The sequence below is a fragment of the Podarcis tiliguerta genome (genome assembly GCF_965153285.1).
Source record: "Podarcis tiliguerta genome assembly, chromosome: 17".
NCBI lineage: Eukaryota > Metazoa > Chordata > Lepidosauria > Squamata > Lacertidae > Podarcis > Podarcis tiliguerta.
This window is the reverse complement of record NC_139550.1, coordinates 33831293-33848290: the sequence shown is the minus strand read 5'-3', so window position 1 is coordinate 33848290 and position 16998 is coordinate 33831293. Positions and strand designations below refer to the sequence as shown.

At 43.8% G+C, this 16998-nt stretch overlaps 1 protein-coding gene across 1 annotated transcript; it reads left to right on the top strand.

Annotated features, from left to right (window-relative positions):
- The first annotated feature begins 1699 nt into the window (after positions 1-1699).
- On the top strand, positions 1700-16473 carry LOC310667744 (surfeit locus protein 4-like). Its single transcript, XM_083420654.1, has 6 exons — positions 1700-2021; positions 8259-8445; positions 9669-9745; positions 11749-11792; positions 13977-14163; positions 14657-16473. Exons 1-6 carry the CDS (start codon positions 1971-1973, stop codon positions 14921-14923), a joined length of 813 nt encoding a protein of 270 aa, XP_083276780.1. The 5' UTR covers positions 1700-1970; the 3' UTR covers positions 14924-16473.
- Positions 16474-16998: the final 525 nt, after the last annotated feature.

Genomic DNA, 16998 nt, shown 5'->3' with positions numbered 1-16998 from the left:
TTAAACCCTAATAAATATTTTGGAAAAAATAATAATAATATTAGCCTATTTTCCCCAGGGAGGGAGCTGCAGCTCAAGACAGGAAAAAAGGTGGTAAGGGAAAACCAAGCTACTTTAAATGAATTCAAATACTGAGGGGCTGATGAGCTGCACCCAAGGAACAAAGGGAGCTTGCACCCATCTGTCATGGAAGCTTTAGTTGAGATTCCTGCATTGCAGAGAGTTGGACACAAGATGACCCTCGGAGTCCCTTCCAATTCTACAATTCTATGATTCTATGTAATCTCAGAGCCTCCTGTCTACAATCCTTGACATTTTTTTGAGGTGGGTAAATGCTGTCCACCAAAGAGTTCCTCATCACATATCCTCCAACACTCCTCCGATGAAAATAGGGACATCCCATTACATAAGAATATTTTACTATTTATATATACCCCACACATCTTACTGGGTTGCCCAGCCACTCTGGGCAGCTTCCAACATATACTGTATAAAAACATAATAAAACATTAAACATTTTTAAAAACTTCCCTATACAGGTTTCCCTTCAGACGGCTCGGGGGGCGGATAATTCCATACCCTCCAACATTTCTCCAATGAAAATAGGGACATCTTAAGGAAAAGTGGGAGATTCCGGGATCATCTCAGAAACTGCTTCTCTAATTCAGGGACATCCCTGGAAAATAGGGCTGCTTAGAGGGTCTGTCATCGTCCTGAAAAAACATGGCATATGGGATGTCACAGCCTTCTATCCTGGCCCCTGCTGATGTCAAATTCTTGTGCCAGTGGGCATGCTGACATCAGATGTGCACGTCCCTGCCATGTGCATGGTTGCAGCATGAAAATTTGTGGGTGCCCGGCCCCTTCATGGGGCATGTGGTGGGGGACCCCCCCCATAGTACCTATGCCCCCTAATATTTTTTATTTCAGAAATTTAACAAAGCTTGCCCCCTCATCAGAAGATGTTCCCCTATTTATTCTTTTGCCCTGGCCTGCATGTATTGCTGTACAATACTGCCTGTGTGTGAAGGGTCATGTATTTCAGCTCTGGGTAGCAAAGCACAGACAGATCTATAAATGCATGGTGTGGCAAATTCCAGAGGGGCCATCCGATTCGGCTGCAGTAGACTGTAATGGGTTGCTTTGAAATTATTTCAGCACCAGTGGGGGGGGGGGTCGTCCCCCAACCCCCCTGCCATCGCCTCCGCCTCCGCCTGCCTGCCGCCCTCCTGTCCTGTGTTTTGCCAGGTCAAAGGATACGAGTGAATCCGCCCGTTTCGATTTATCTTAGTTTCTGTTTCCCAGTCTTAAATTCAGTTCCACGTCAGTTTTTGATTTCATGAAAATGCTGGGAGTTGCAACTTTCTGAGGAGAGACAGTGCGTTTTTTGAGAGGCAAAATACGCTTCGCATGTGCTTTAAAGGCAGCTGTTTTATTACCTCATCTGAAGGGAAAGCGGGCCTTGTATATACGTGGCACTCATGCATTAGCCTGACTCGCCAGTCGGCGCTTAAGCGAAGTTGCCATGGCAACAAGCAGCCGGCGGCGGGTGAGACGTTGTCATGGCGGAAGCTTAGCTGACCCATTGAGACGGGGGGCGGGAAAGTAGGAGTGACAGACAGCTTGAGCCTCCACTGAGAGCCGAGAGCTGGGATTGACAGTCGCGTCAAGTAGACGCAGAGGGACGTTACCCCGACCTTTGACCCTGGAGGCGAGGGCGGGAAAAGTCGACTGCTGTAAATGCCGGAGCTCTGATTGTAACAAGCGCCTCGTCGGCCACCGTAGCAATCGGGGCCTTAAACCGCACGGCGATCCGGAGGAGGGGTTGGGAAAGAAGCTGGCTCGTCCTGCGGTTGGTTGAGCTCAGGCTCCGCCCACTTACTCGTGGAGCCCCTCAGGAAAGTGCGGGGGGGAGGGGGAGGGAGAAAGAGAAGGCGCGCGCGCGTGGCCGAGCCTCGCTTCAGCGGACCATGGCGCCCAGCGGCGATGTAATGGGGGCGGCCGAAGACCTGGCCGATCAGGTGAGTTCCTCCCCTCCCTTCCTCGGATGGAATTCCGCGGCCGGCCGAATGAGCCGCGTGCTGGGGGCCGTACCATCTTTGCCTGAGAGGAGGGGAGGGCGAGCGGGAGGAAGGTACCATTTCCCTCGCTTCTTTATTCCCTTCCCGTTCGCTGCCTTTCGCGGGCGGGGAGATGGCGGTGAAGAGGAGAAGCGTCCTCTGTGGAAGGCCCGCTCTGCTGGCGAGGGGCGCGGAGGGCAGAGGCCGGGGCAGAGCGGCGGCGCTGCAGCCCGAGGGAGGGGCGTCCTCCTGAGAGAAGGAGGCCGGCAGCCCTGTGAGCCGCTTGCCTCCTTTTTCGGGAGGAACTTTTCTCCTCAGGCACGGCCGCTTTCGCTTCTCCTCGCTGGTCCGGCCCTGCCGTGGGGCAGCGCAAGGCAGCTGCCTCAGGCGGCAAATTCCGAGGGGTGGAAAGCGGTTGGAAAGCGTGCCTAGGGGCTTGCCCAGCAGCCCCTTAGTTAGCTTGCTGCCCTAGCATGGCCCACGCACGAGTGAGGTGACCTGGGCCTGCATCTGGGGGGGGGGTGAGAAGCTCGTGTTGCCGGTCTTGCCTCAGACGTGCCAAAAGGTATCCCGCCGGGCATGACCTGGAGCCTAAGGCATGAGGGGGCGGATGGGCGAATTGACTCTGGGTGGGAAAACTAAAAGGATCGGATTGGTTGGTTGAGTTTACTTATATGCCCCTTTTCCCCCACAAAGAGCTGCGCAAACATTCCAAAAATTTGCCAAATAAAGAGCATGCCAGTTACTCAGAAATGACAACAGAATAAATCCGGTATTGCGAAATAACCACAAGCGACGCTTAAAGACAAAGTGAAATGAGTTAACTGACAGCGAAGTTTCCGGTACAGTACTGGCCTTCCTGTCCTCAAGGAGCCTGGCTTAAAATGCAGTTTACAGGAAAAAGGGTCCTCTCTTCAGCCTAGGTGACATACAACTGGCCTCCATATCCTTACTCCAGAGGAGGCTGGCAGCAGCAAAAGGCCGATGCTGGGAAGGGCCATGATGGTCAATCGTTCCCCCAGCCTCCTGGAAGCACCAAGAGCTGGTGCAAAGTTGGCTTCATGCTGCACCAGCCCTGTGTGACATGGTTTTTGTTTATCAAGGATGTGGAATCTAATCCTCCCAGATGTTGTTGAATTCCAACCACTTTTGGTCACAGCCAGCATGGTGAGGGGTGGTAGGAGTTCATAGCATCACAGAATTGTAGAGCTGGAAGGGACACCAAGGGTCATTCAGTCCAACTCCCTGCAATACAGGAATCTCAACTAAATCTAACCTGACAGATGGCTACCCAACCTCTGCTTAAAAACCTCCCAGGACGGAGAATCCACCACCTCCCTAGGGAGTCCATTCCACTGTTGAAACAGGTCTTACTATCACAAAGTTCTTCCTGATGTTTAGTCAGAATCTCCTTTCTTGTAACTTGAAGCGATTGGTCCAGGTCCTAGCTTCTGGAGCACTATCCTCTGTGTGACAGCCATTTAGGTATTTGAAGATGGCTGTTTTACCTCCTCTGAATCTCCTCTTTACCAGGCTAAACATACCCAATTCCCTTAAACATTCCTAATCAGGCTTGGATTCCATATCATCTTGGTCGCCCTTCTCTGCACACGTTCCAGCTTGTCAACCTCCTTCTTAAATTGTGCCCAGAACTGGACACAGTCAGTGTTAGAAACTTAATATAAGCTAGGAGCCAAATGGCACCTTAAACCTAGGTTACGGTCACCACAGTGGAATGTATGTTTGCCCAGGGGGTTGGACAAGATGACTCTCAGATCCCTTCCAATGCTACAATTCTATAATTCTATTATGTCAACTATATGTAGCTTGCTCTTATTCATTTGCCCAGTATGCAAGGAGACACACAGTGGAAATGGAAATAGTATTAACAATGGACTAAGTTTTTTAAACTGTAGTTTGTGAGTTCCATTTAGGTGGCCTGTGGAAAGTCTGCAACACAGTCAAATATATCTGTATTCAGCCTTGCACTTAGTTTATTTGATGTGATGATGGAGGACTGTGTTCGAATCAGTTGGCTTGAGATGTCAGTTGCCAAAATGGTACCCAGAAGTCTCAATGTGGTTGCAGTTGGACCTGCACCAGTAGCAAAACACACATGGAGAAATTTAGATACTGGAAACAGTACTTCAGCTGTGGTCTAACCAAGGCAGAATAGAGCAGTGCTATTACTTCCCTTGATCTAGACACTATACTATTTTTGATGTATCACAACATTGACTCATGTTAAGCTTGTGGTCCAACAACATCGGAAAAGCCACAAGTTCCATATTTAACTGTACTGTATATTGACATTACTGGGGTGGAATCCAACTAGGTGGAAGTGATTTCAGCACTGATTTGGCCACCAGGAACAACACTTAAGTGTTGTGGCTATTTTCATACATCAAATAATTGTGCGTAATAATACCTACATAAAGTTGGCCATTGTACTTTGTCCACAGCTGCAATTACAATAAGTACTGGAGATCAAAACAATGCATATGTAGGCTTAGAATGGGTTTATGATTTGTGTCAATGATTTTGTGCATTGAGCTATGCAAGGTGAAGACAATTCTTCCAGGTTAATCTGGAATGAAACGGTGTGATTATGTGTGTGCACTCTTACATTAAATGGGATTTATCAACTCTTAGCCATCAAGTGCATTTTTTAAATATGCTATTAAAGAGCTTCCTTGTACATCTACAGGTTATAACATAATACCTGTTTTTTTTCTTAACCTTTTTGGCAAATTCAACCAGTCACATGGTATGCAATGCAGGTCCATTAGTCAGCCAAAATGAACAAAACGTTGTTTTTTTATTTTTGTTCCCTTGACTATCTTCGTGCCTTGATTATCTTTCTGGCAGTCAGGGCATTTTGGATAAGTGGATTTAATTTTTGCATGATACATTTAGGTATATAATGCAGACAACATTATATTGGTGAAAAACAGGTTTATCAGTGTCCTGTGTATTTGTATTTGAAAGTTTTTCCCATGTTCAGTATAGCGTATTCCTGGACAAATGCATAGGATTGCAACCTTGCGGCGCATTCTTAAACATAACTGATCATGAGTTTTATCTACATGTAAACGTCAGCATAATTTGGAAACTGGAGGTTTACAAACACTGAGTTTTTAAACTCAGTTGCATATAATTGGAATGGTAAGCATAAATGTTGTGACGTGCACCAAGGCAGAATGGGTGGGCCTCATTGAGGGCAACTTTCTGAAGTTACAAATTGCCTGAGGAATATGAACTGACTTGCACTTCTTGTTCTCCACATAAAGCAACACCAGAAGTTGCTCTTAAGACTGTGAACTTTATATCACTTAGAACTGGTAATGAAAAGAAAACTTCATCAATTAACCATAATTTTTAATTAAAAGAAGTATTCACCAATCATATGGTGTTTTATTAAATCAGTTAAATCTGCATATGTTCTTCATTTGAACAAACAAAAGTTTGAGAATGGGACGAGAATGTTACTTAGTTGATAAATTAGTCTATTTGTCTCCTGTCTGGTTCCATCTTAGGAAAAGCATTCCTTCTTATGTGAGAGGATACCTCTTCTAAAGTGGTGCCTACCATGCACCGTTTTTATTAAGGACTTGAGTGAAAAATAATTTAAAAATTCACCACTGACTTGCCTTTTTAATCAGAGTACATGTTGAAATCAATTAAAAGTCTTTTAATTCATCACAACAATTAAGTGTTGGCAGCTGTAGCCTTGTGCTTGCTTACCTGGGAGTAAAGCCATTTGAATTCAGTAGTTGAATTCTAAATTAGTATGCATAAGATTGCAATTTAAATGATGCAGCCCTACTATTGCTTCCTTTATTGTTGAAGTCTGCAGGGCCATGGGGGTAGGAGAGGGTCTCTAACAAAACTAATGATCCTTGCATAAAAATAGTGGGGCCAGTGTTGTGCTAGTATGCTAACCTCATGCTGCCATGGAATGTGCTGTACTGTCTGGGGCACATCAACTGTTGAAGGGGCAGTCGTTTTCCTCCCACAAAAGATCCAAGGGTGGTAGTAGATTGGTAGTAGAACAAAATCATGTGAAGCATGTTCTCTGATCTCAGCCCTCTACCATGCAAGGATCATTTGTGGACAGTGAAGGGAGCTGCTGCTTTACCACTGAAAGGAAAAAGTAGGAATTGGGCTTGGATACACTTTTTTCTGTATCCACTATTGCTTCCACTGTAAAGTTGCATGGATCATTGTTGTTGTTGTTGTTGTTGGTTATATCCCTTTAGGGCTCACAATTTTGAATGACACCAGGTGTAATTAGTGTTGTGCATGGAAAGTTCAGTTCACACAACAAGTCTTCCCTTTCCTCTCCTCTTGGGGCACCTCAAAATCTTCTCTGCAGGCTGCTGCTACTCTTTGGAGGAAATTATGAGGGTCATGGTACCCTGCAGACAACAGTTATGCTACCAGCTTGTTGCTGTAGTAGTTGTTCACAGTCTCCATGGTGCTTCTCAGTTTACATTTATTATTTACCCTCACAACAACCCTATGAGGGAAGTTAGGAGGAGATAAATATTAATTTCAAATTTACCACCTAGTTTTATTATGGTCCAATGAGCCTCGCATGACATGTGAATACATTGTTTGCTTTCTAGGCCTGTAAAGATAGTGAGATCTTAATGCAGAAAGGAATCACAGAGCGAGCAAAAGCAGCCAAAGTAGAAAGAAGATGCTTGGAATTTACATGTATAATTAATTGGTTGTAGAGTTTTATTCCATGTTACGGATCTCCAAAAATATTTCTGTTTTGTGCGCATGAGTTTTCTTTGGCTTTCTTGGAGGAGAATTTCTAACACTGAGAAAACAGTATGTGGTTCATTAGCTGGATTGGGAAACAATCTATTGGCTTTTCTACAAGGGGACAGACAAGATAGGCCATGTTAATGGGAATAATATGGGCCTGGGTTTTTTTAGCACAGATTAGACAAGCACACTTCTTCCATTCAGCCAGAAAGCATTGAGCTGGGGAAATAGTGTGGAAAGTGAAAATTAAGTGGTCTGATAATTAATTATCCCAAACATAGTCTAGAAGGAACATAAAGGTTCTCTAGAGCAGAAGTTTCAAACTTCCCTGAAAGGTGCATTCAGGCCAAACGTGCTGAGTTGCGCCTAATACTGGGGGGCCCATCACATGTGCATGATATCACACACACAATGCCCCCAACCCGGTCAGGCTGACTTGGCCTGCCTTCCTCACCCTCAGCCAGCCACCTTACCTTTGTGAAAGAGGCGTGTAGGGCGAAGTTTATCCCTGACACATTCCTGGCGACCCTCAGAAGGACGTGGCATGGCCAAACATTTGTCCTGGTGCGTCCTTTTAAGGATTGCTGTGGAATGGGGGGGGCGGTGCCCTTGAAATATTGGGTGCAGGCGGTCTGTGGGAATAATGCAGAACAGTTGCATTATCTGTATTTGCCCTGTATTAGATTTTCTCCCCTGCCCCCCAATAACATAGACAAAGGCCATTTTGATCGAGGCTGAACAGGTTAACAAGGCCCATGATTTTCATTATATATGAGACACTCCTTTGTCACTTAAGACAGATGGATGCCAACATCAACAGGAACTGGTTTTGCTGTTGCTGGTGATGAAGGGGGGAAAGTTTATTAAGTAGTCCATCAAGGCCACTAGCCATTTTAAGTTATCTTTGCAAAAAAGAAAAAGTTTGCAAACTGCTGCTTGAGAAGAATTTTGTGTGTGAGAAGGGAGCTGGGGAGCAGAGAAAATAAATAAGTCGGGAGCCACTACGTCTTCAAACAGATAGATTTAGCATTTGGATTTACCTTGAGCAGCAGAATCTATATTGTTGTTTTGTCTCCTGATATGAGAGGAAATGATAAGTAGTACCAGGCTCAGACTCTGTAAGAAATTAGTTTCACTTGTCTACATGTTTCATTCAGGAGCAGGTCTGAAATCGAAAGTGTTTGGAGCGACCTACACTTTACCTGTACACCAAGTTATAACACCAGTAGCTTGTTTTTGCATGTATAAATTGGCCTTCCAGATGTTGAACATATGTAGTATATATTTGCCACCTTGTGGAGCAGAAGAACCCAGAGATCATTTGAACAAAGTTGGTATTAAGTGTAGGCAAGGCTGACCTTCGTTTCTGCAGCCATTTAGGGGCACTGTCCTGTCTCTCATGTTGTCTTTCTTTCACTCCAGTTCTTGCGTGTGACAAAGCACTACCTACCTCATCTGGCTCACCTCTGCCTGATTAGCACCTTCTTGGAGGATGGCATCAGGATGTGGTTCCAGTGGAATGAGCAACGAGACTACATCAACATGTCATGGGGAAGTGGTGCACTCTTAGCCACACTTTTTGTATTAATCAACATGTGTGGGCAGCTAGGTAAGGGCTTCTTCCTTTGGTGACCGGGTGGAGAATGGCTGGCACAGATCTGGTACCCTCCATAGGTCTTGCTGCCAAAGGTGGGACACAAGTACATGTTTGCATTCTTTCTAGAACTTTCAGGGAGTGATTTGTCTTGAGGGCCAAATTTAGAATGCAGACTAGGGACTATAGAATCATAGAATCATAGAGTTGGAAGAGACCACAAGGGCCATCGAGTCCAACCCCCTGCCAAGCAGGAAACACCATCAGAGCATTCCTGACATATGGTTGTCAAGCCTCTGCTTAAAGACCTCCAAAGAAGGAGACTCCACCACACTCCTTGGCAGCAAATTCCACTGTCAAACAGCTCTTACTGTCAGGAAGTTCTTCCTAATGTTTAGGTGGAATCTTCTTTCTTGTAGTTTGGATCCATTGCTCCGTGTCCACTTCTCTGGAGCAGCAGAAAACAACCTTTCTCCCTCCTCTATGTGACATCCTTTTATATATTTGAACATGGCTATCATATCACCCCTTAACCTCCTCTTCTCCAGGCTAAACATGCCCAGCTCCCTTAGCCGGGGTTCATGTTTACATCAAACAGCATTAGTTTTCATAAAATTTGTGAAAGCCATGATCTTTGAAACTAAACACACTAAGATAGTATAGTAACCTCAAATGTTTACAGCTCCAGAATAAAAAAAAATAAAGCCTAACAGTTTAAACTAAAAAGGCTGGGCAAATAAAAAGATCCACCCAGTGCCAGAGACACTTCCTTGTGGAAAGTATTCCAACCCAGGCACCACAGCAGAGTAGCATTCTCCATCTGCCTCACTTCAGAAGACAGGAATTCAGGAATTGTCCTCCAAAGAAGATCTTAATATTTGGGCATGCTCATGCAGAATAAGGTGGTTCATGGCTTCTTTACTTATGTTAACAGTAAATAACTGTAATCTTAAAACACAGAGCAGCCAACCACTATAATAGTAACTTGGAAAATTAACAGTTTATAAACGCCTGAGAAAATTACCAGGTCTTAACCTGGAACCAGAATGAGACTGACATTGGCACCAGACGGACCAAAGAGGGAAGCGTATTCCACGATCCAGGTGCCCCCATTCTTCATTTAAAGCTGCTTCAGGACAAGTGTAGGAAATGGGCATGTGGAAAACACTTTCTGTATTTTGTTTCCTTGTTGCAATTCTTCTGTTGTCCCTGAAACACCTTCTCTCTTGTTCTTTTAGCTGGGTGTGTGCTTGTTCTCGCCAGAAAGTTTGTCCCTTACGCATGCTTTGGCCTGTTTGGAATCGTTTTCATGCAGGTGAGTTGAAAGTGTAAGGAACAAGATCTAGATCCCAGAGTGAAAAGATATGCTCAGATCCAGTCAAGCTGCATCAGGGTAGGAGGATCAGGTTTTCATTTCTTTACAGTTATTTACATGCTTCTGTTCCTTCCTAGAGTTCAGATCAACAAACACTATAAAATATAAGCAGAGTAGAAAGCAGTAAAATTCACAGCAGTCTAAATAAGCAGGAGGTTTGATTAAACAGAAAAGTTGTATCTGCCCTCCAAAACAGAAGTAGTGATATTCCATATAGGAATAAAATGTTAAGGTTTGAGGTATACTGAAATTATATGAAGTTCTGTATATATTGCCGAATATCAATTGTAAAAGACTTCGAATGATAGCAATTCAATGCTTATTGCCAATAAGCTTCACTAAAACAATGCTCGTTAACTATAAAAACAATGCTTATTAACTATATTATCAGTCTTAAATTATCAAACATGTTTTGACCCAATATTCTTTCTTGATGGCTTCTCTTTGCAAAACATTTTTTTCATCTTTGAGGCAAAATACAGAATTCCATGAGTCCAATGCAGCATATGGCAAGTCTTGAGCTTGTGAGCAAGTTGCTCAAAAGTATTATTCTACTTTCTGGTTGTTTTCAGCAAAGTAGGTGTGCCAAGTCTAGCAGATTGATTGTGATACGTACTTTCCTGGAGTACAGTCTACTTCATTAGATGCCTAAAGTATCTCCTACTGGGTATAATATGCAAAAAGAAAAAATAAATATAAGCAAAAAGACAGCAATAATTGTCCAGTATTCCTTTGCAAAGTTCAGTTGCATAGAATAGGGGTAGCTGACCTGCAGCACTTCGAATGTTGATGGACTTCAAACTCCCATTAGCCACAGCCAACTTTTCCAATAGTCAGGGTAATGGGGGTTGTTGTCCAGGAACATTTGGAGAGTCACAGGTTAGTATCCCCTAGTTTACAAGATAAGGAGAGACTGATCAAGTCACAACAGCAACCACAGACTAGAAAGATAGTAATAATTGTCATTGTGAATGGACTACTCTCTTCTTAGCTTGTTCACATTTGAGCTATGCCTGGGACAGGGCAATGTCTTCTGCTATTTCTTGCATTCGATTATTCCCTGGCCTCAGTGTTTGCAAACCTCTTATCTCTGTACCTGTGTGTGTACACATCTGGCGCAGGACTCTTCATACTTCTGATAAAATGAGCAATAGTCCGCAAAAGCTTCTGCGCCAATAAATCCCATTCTTTAAGGTGGCTGAAGACTCTTGATTGTTTCAGCAGACAAACACAGCTACCACTCTCATTGTACATTATTGATAATTTATTGTACTACACTAGGAACGTAAGAAGAGCCCTGCTGGATCAGGGCAAGGGTCCATCTGGTCCAGCATCTTGTTCTCACAGTGCAGAAGCAGAACCTGAGCATAGCAGCACTCTGCCCACCTGTGATTCCCAGCATCCAGTATTCAGAGGCACACGGACTGACAGTGGAGGCAGGACATGGACATTGTGGCTAGTCGCCAGTGATAGCCTTATACTCCATGAATTTGTCCGATCCTCTTTTAAAGCACTCCAAATTGATGGCCATCACTACCTTGGGTGGGGAGATTTAGTTTAACTGCACTGTGTGAAGAAACAACTTCTTTTGTCTGTCCTAAATCTTTCAGCATTCAGCTTCATTGGATTTAGAATTATTTTGTTTGCCCCAACGTGCATCATTTTTCACTTGCTTACATTAAATTGCATTCCTCATTTTAATGCCTATTTGCACACTCTTGAGAATCTTCCTGAAAACTAAGTGTACATTAGTCTCACACACCAGCTCCCAATGAAAAGCGGCTCCTACCCCCAAAGCTGTTTTCTAGGAACTCTCAACAACTGTTCATGGCTGCTGCCAAGGAAATCATTCCTATCCCAGGAAATCTGGAGATTATGTAGAGCCCTTGAGCTAAACTAATGATGGTGTCCTCATCACTACCTACTGCTTTCTTGTTTTTCAGACAATTGCCTACAGTATTTTATGGGACCTCAAGTTCTTGATGAGGTGAGTTAAAACCAGAAGGCATATTGTGTGGTAACTCCACAGAGGATTCATGATGGGGTATTTTGATGTTCTTCATCTTTTGTATGGGAAATGTTTCTCTCATTCTCTCATTCTCTCACACCCACATACCTTCATGTACGCTTATACAAGTTAGAGAGCGTTGACTCGTGTGCCTAAGAAGAGGCTGGTTGCTAGTTTGATGGTGGAAACAAGTTGCTTATAAAGGGGGAAAGGAAGCTGTATTACACATAATCCCACCTCTAAGATTACCGGCCAGTGATGCTATGCTCAGCAACATAGTGCAACTTGATAATGTCATGGTGACCACCCGCATTATAGGCAGTCCCTTTCATGAGCATACAACTGTGCTCTGTCTCAAGCTCCTTTCACTCAGAACTCTGAGTGTTGTCACTAGTCCCTGTAGATTGAAAAAAGTGACCATAGTAATTCTTGTATAAAGACAAAAAGCATACAGGGTCTCCAAGTGGCCTCCTCTAGCTGCCCCTCCTTAAGTGCTTGGCAGGCTGGAAGAGGTTTCTCTTCGTAAAAAAATAATCCAAAGTGAGGTCCTTGTTCCTTATTGCATAAAGATGCTGTCTTGATTGTGCCAAAAGCCAAGCAGGGTTTTTTTTTTAATAAATCCCTGTTTCGCACTCTCAGGTAGTTGCTTCCACTAGTCCAAATGGTAACTAATTTATAATAATTAATACACATATTTCTCATTTTCTGGGCATTTGGAGGTGGCCCAGCATCTCTGATAAAGCCAAAACAGTAATTTATAAAAACAAAACATAACTGCTTAGGCTCAGAAAAGCTTCAACTCGACGCAGATTAGTTCAATAGATAGTAAATACACTTCTTCTTAGAAAACGGGGTTCTGAGAATCCAAAATCTAAAATAAAATATCTTTATAAACATTTCTGTACCCCTATGAGGATAGGGTTCACACTTGCCCTATTTTCAGGGGTTCTTGGAATGAAAGGTCTATTTCCAATTATATTCATGACCTAGGGGGGCAGACACTGAGTCTTTGCTTACTGTCTCCAAGCACATGTCGGGAGACGAAACAACAGGCTCTCTAATCTCTTGGGGAAAATTAGAGTCTTACAATAGAGGAAAACTGCCAGCCTTGGGGAAAGGATGACTCAGCCCTTTGGGCTGTGGAGTATTCAATATTTTACAAGTCCTAGAGTGGGGCTTCTCAGTGTTATAAGGCCAAGTGGCACATCTAGAAATAGAAAACTTACAGGCACCAAAAATACCCATCTCAAAAAAGAAAACTTAGTAAAGCTCAGAATGCTCCCCCCCCCCAAGGCGAAACATGTAACCCCAAACAAATAAAACACAGAAGAAGCAGGATCCCTCTCCCCACAAAGAACCCAGCAGCCCCTTTCCAACCATAAAAGCCGAAGGCAAGACCCACGTCCTGGCAAGAGTTAAGAGGCAAGGCTTTAAAAATTAAACTGGAGGAGGAGCCCAGTATGGAGAGCTTTCTCATTATCTATGCTAAATCACAGGAGTGGTTGCAGGAAGAATATCCAATCCTCACCTCCTTAGGTTATCTGGCCAGGGTTATCTTAGAACACTGAGTGAATGGGCAGCCATCTACCAGAAAGATATTGTAATCTAGGTTAAAGAAAAATACAGTGGTACCTCGGGTTAAGTACTTAATTCGTTCCGGAGGTCCGTACTTAACCTGAAACTGTTCTTAACCTGAAGCACCACTTCAGCTAATGGGGCCTCCTGTTGCTGCCACGCTGCCGGAGCATGATTTCTGTTCTCATCCTGAAGCAAAGTTTTTAACCTGAAGCACGATTTCTGGGTTAGCGGAGTCTGTAACCTGAAGCGTCTGTAACCTGAAGCGTATGTAACCCGAGGTACCACTGTACCTGTATCAAGTAAGATAAAGGAGGTTTGCTGACTCTCAGAAGGGGGTTTTAAGTGGTAGTAATTAAGTCAAGCAGGCCAGAATTGCCATAGGTGTCATTTAGAGGTGTGAAAAAAGAACACCACGTGCATCCCAGCACTTAAGAAGGCAAAAATTATGGGGTTAGGGAAGCAGCAGAATCATGAGAAGGTCCAGGTGCTGCGTGCTACTGTGTTACAGAATTTGCCGTTTGATACCTCCATTGCAGACCCCAGTTCCAAATTGTCTGAGCCCCTTATGTTTTTTCTCCCTCATAGGAATTTGGCTCTTGGAGGTGGGCTGCTCCTGTTACTTGCAGAATCTCGTTCTGAGGGGAAGTCCATGTTTGCTGGAGTCCCTACCATGGACGATATCTCACCACGTCAGTACATGCAGCTTGGTGGGCGCTTGCTTCTGGTTCTCATGTTCATGACACTCCTGCACTTCGAACTTGGCGCCTTCACTGTGAGTGGCATCCACGATTACAAGACTTGGTTGGGTTTTCTCTGTCTGCAAAATTGGCTGGTATACTATGGAAATAAGCACAAATTCAGTTGGGCAATTGTGTGCTACCTCACCACTAGATAGTAAATAGACTAGGCCCTTTAAGACATTATTCTGATTAATAAAGGAAACTACTCAGTTTGGCTTTTGCTGCAGCCTTGTCACTTACCCGGGGATGGAGAATCTGCTAGATTTGACTTCTCTCCTACTCTGGGGTCTTTTTCAAACACCACTGGGCTGAATAGGCCAGCAAATGTTCAGAGAGTGCTGTTGCATCACCTTACATAACACCTTGCCTGTTCTTAGCAATCACAGAACTAGAACAAATTAAGTCACAACATTTGTTTTACTTGGGTGCATGCCTGATCTCTGTTGTTGATAACAAGTTGGGGACACCAGCTATTGAAGCAAAGAATGCATTAAATTGAAGCGTGGTTTTTGTCTTCCTCCCTAGATTTTCCAGGACATCTTTGGCATGGCGCTTATCATTTTGGTAGCCGTTGGCTTCAAGACCAAGCTTGCTGCTCTTACCCTAGTCATCTGGCTTTTCATCATCAACCTGATCCAGAATGCCTTCTGGAGCGTCCCCACTTACAGGCCTCTCCACGATTTCCTCAAATATGACTTTTTCCAGACCATGTCTGTCATAGGTGGTCTGCTGCTTGTTGTGGCGTTGGGACCTGGGGGGGTTTCCATGGATGAACACAAGAAAAAGTGGTAAAGATGGACTCTAAACAGAGCTCAGTGTGTGGGCGGGGGAGGGAGGGAAGGGGACAAAGTACAGCTTTTACAAACCTGTGTAGAATTTTCTTCTCCCTTGATTGATTCTCTTGCGGTTTATCATAGTTCACGGTTGCCTTATCAGGGTAGAAAAGCCTTTGCCTTCTATCCTGTTTGAGACATGTAAATTAAAGTCAAATTATATATATGTATGTATGTATATTGATTTACTGAACTTTTATACTTACCCTTTGAGACCCCGTGGTTTTCTGGGGCACTGTGACGTATTGCCTTGTGAGAGGCCAGGATTAAAAAGTGGTTTTCTGGTAGAGTATGCAGGGGCATTCTAGATCCTTTGGCATTGCCCATTCCCTCAGGAGGAGGCAGGGCCAGCTTGTATTTTCGCTGCTGTGCTGTGCTAATGAGGTAGTCCCATCGCCAAATTCACTCTGCCTAATGTCTAAAAATCAAAGCCTATGCTGGGTTTCTAAGGTCCACAAGTGTTTGTGATTATAAAGTATTTCCGCCTCTTTTCTCCTCTAACCTCTTCACACACACACCCTGGCCCGGACACCTCTTAGTAGGACTCAGGGTGTACACATGGCGCAGTTTTTGCCTCTCTCTACCAAGCATTCTTCCCTTAGATCTGGGACTTACTGGAACAGAGGAAGCCTGAATTGCCCTGGAAGTAACACAGTGGCAGAACTTCCCAACACCTAGACATGAGCCTCAATGTTGGAAGAATCTGGAAGGCAAAGACTGCTCTAAGGTAGGTGTGGGGAACATTTGGCTCCTCCACACGTTGCTGAACTACACCTCCCAGTATCCATGGCTACTTGTCATGTTAGCTGAGGCTGCTGGGAGGTATAGTTCAGCAGCGTCGGAAGGGCCATAGGTTCCCTACACCTTCTCTGAGGACCAAGAGTGCCTTTCAGGATGTTCTTCAAGACAAAGTGTCCAACTTAAGGAAGGAATAGGAGAAGCAATGGATTTAAACAAAGGTGAGGAACCTGTTTGGGGCTGAGGCATTAACCCAGTCGAAATCCCTCAAGGGCTGCATTCTGGTAGTGGGCAAGTCCAGAACTATACACACTCAATAAAAGTTATTTCTCATGAGAAAAGAGACATGTATTTAAGTCTCAGTAACTCCACTCAAGGTTCACTTCCCATTTCCTAGATTTTTGGGGGGGACAAAGTATGTATTTTAAAAAAGGTCCTGCATGTGTGAAAGGCAAAAAGAACTTGATAATCACAGCAGAAGAATGCAACTGTCAGTACACACTGAATGAAAAGCTGCCTTACAGCTATTCAGCCTCAAATGCAAAATGCATAGACACATAATTGCAAGGAAAGAAGTTGGAGCTTTGCTAATGCATTTTCCTCTGCTTTGAAGAGGGAGGAAAATGCAAAAGCCTTTGTATTATAAGTGTTCGATCTTCATGTGACTGAAGTTTTTCTTACTTCCTGCAGCAGATCTGCTTGTGGAAGAAGGAGCTATTGCACTCAATATCTGTTGGTGCATTTTAATATTGAAATAAACTGATTAGTCAAGTCTCCTCTCAAAATTTTGTTCATATTCTGCAGTAGGTGTTCCCTGCTAACCATTGACAGGATTTATATTTCTCCTAATTGTTGTCGTACGCAGTAGCACCATCAATATGCATAGTGCTTTACCCAGTGACATAAAGAAAAACACATTAGAAACTTAGTTTTTTAATGTCCGGTATATAAATCATACACATAAATAATCAAAAAACACCAATAAGCCTTGAGAAAGCTGACTATGTTAACTGCCTCAGATAAAATCATTTTATTGTTAACTTGTTAAACAATAATACTGCTGGTCTACTGCAAACCACCTTGAGATCTACTAGATCCGAGTCTTACCTTTTTGTCTGCTCCTGCCTCTGCAGTCCTATCATTTCCTTAATTAGAGAGCTGTGGGACTTTGCATTGGCTTTGAAGGGCATTTCCTCTTTATTTCCTTTCGACTGCTGTAAAAGTAGCTGCTCTGACAACTTGCTCTGAAGTACGGTAATTACAGTACCTCAGATGAACTCTTTATATTTTTTTTGT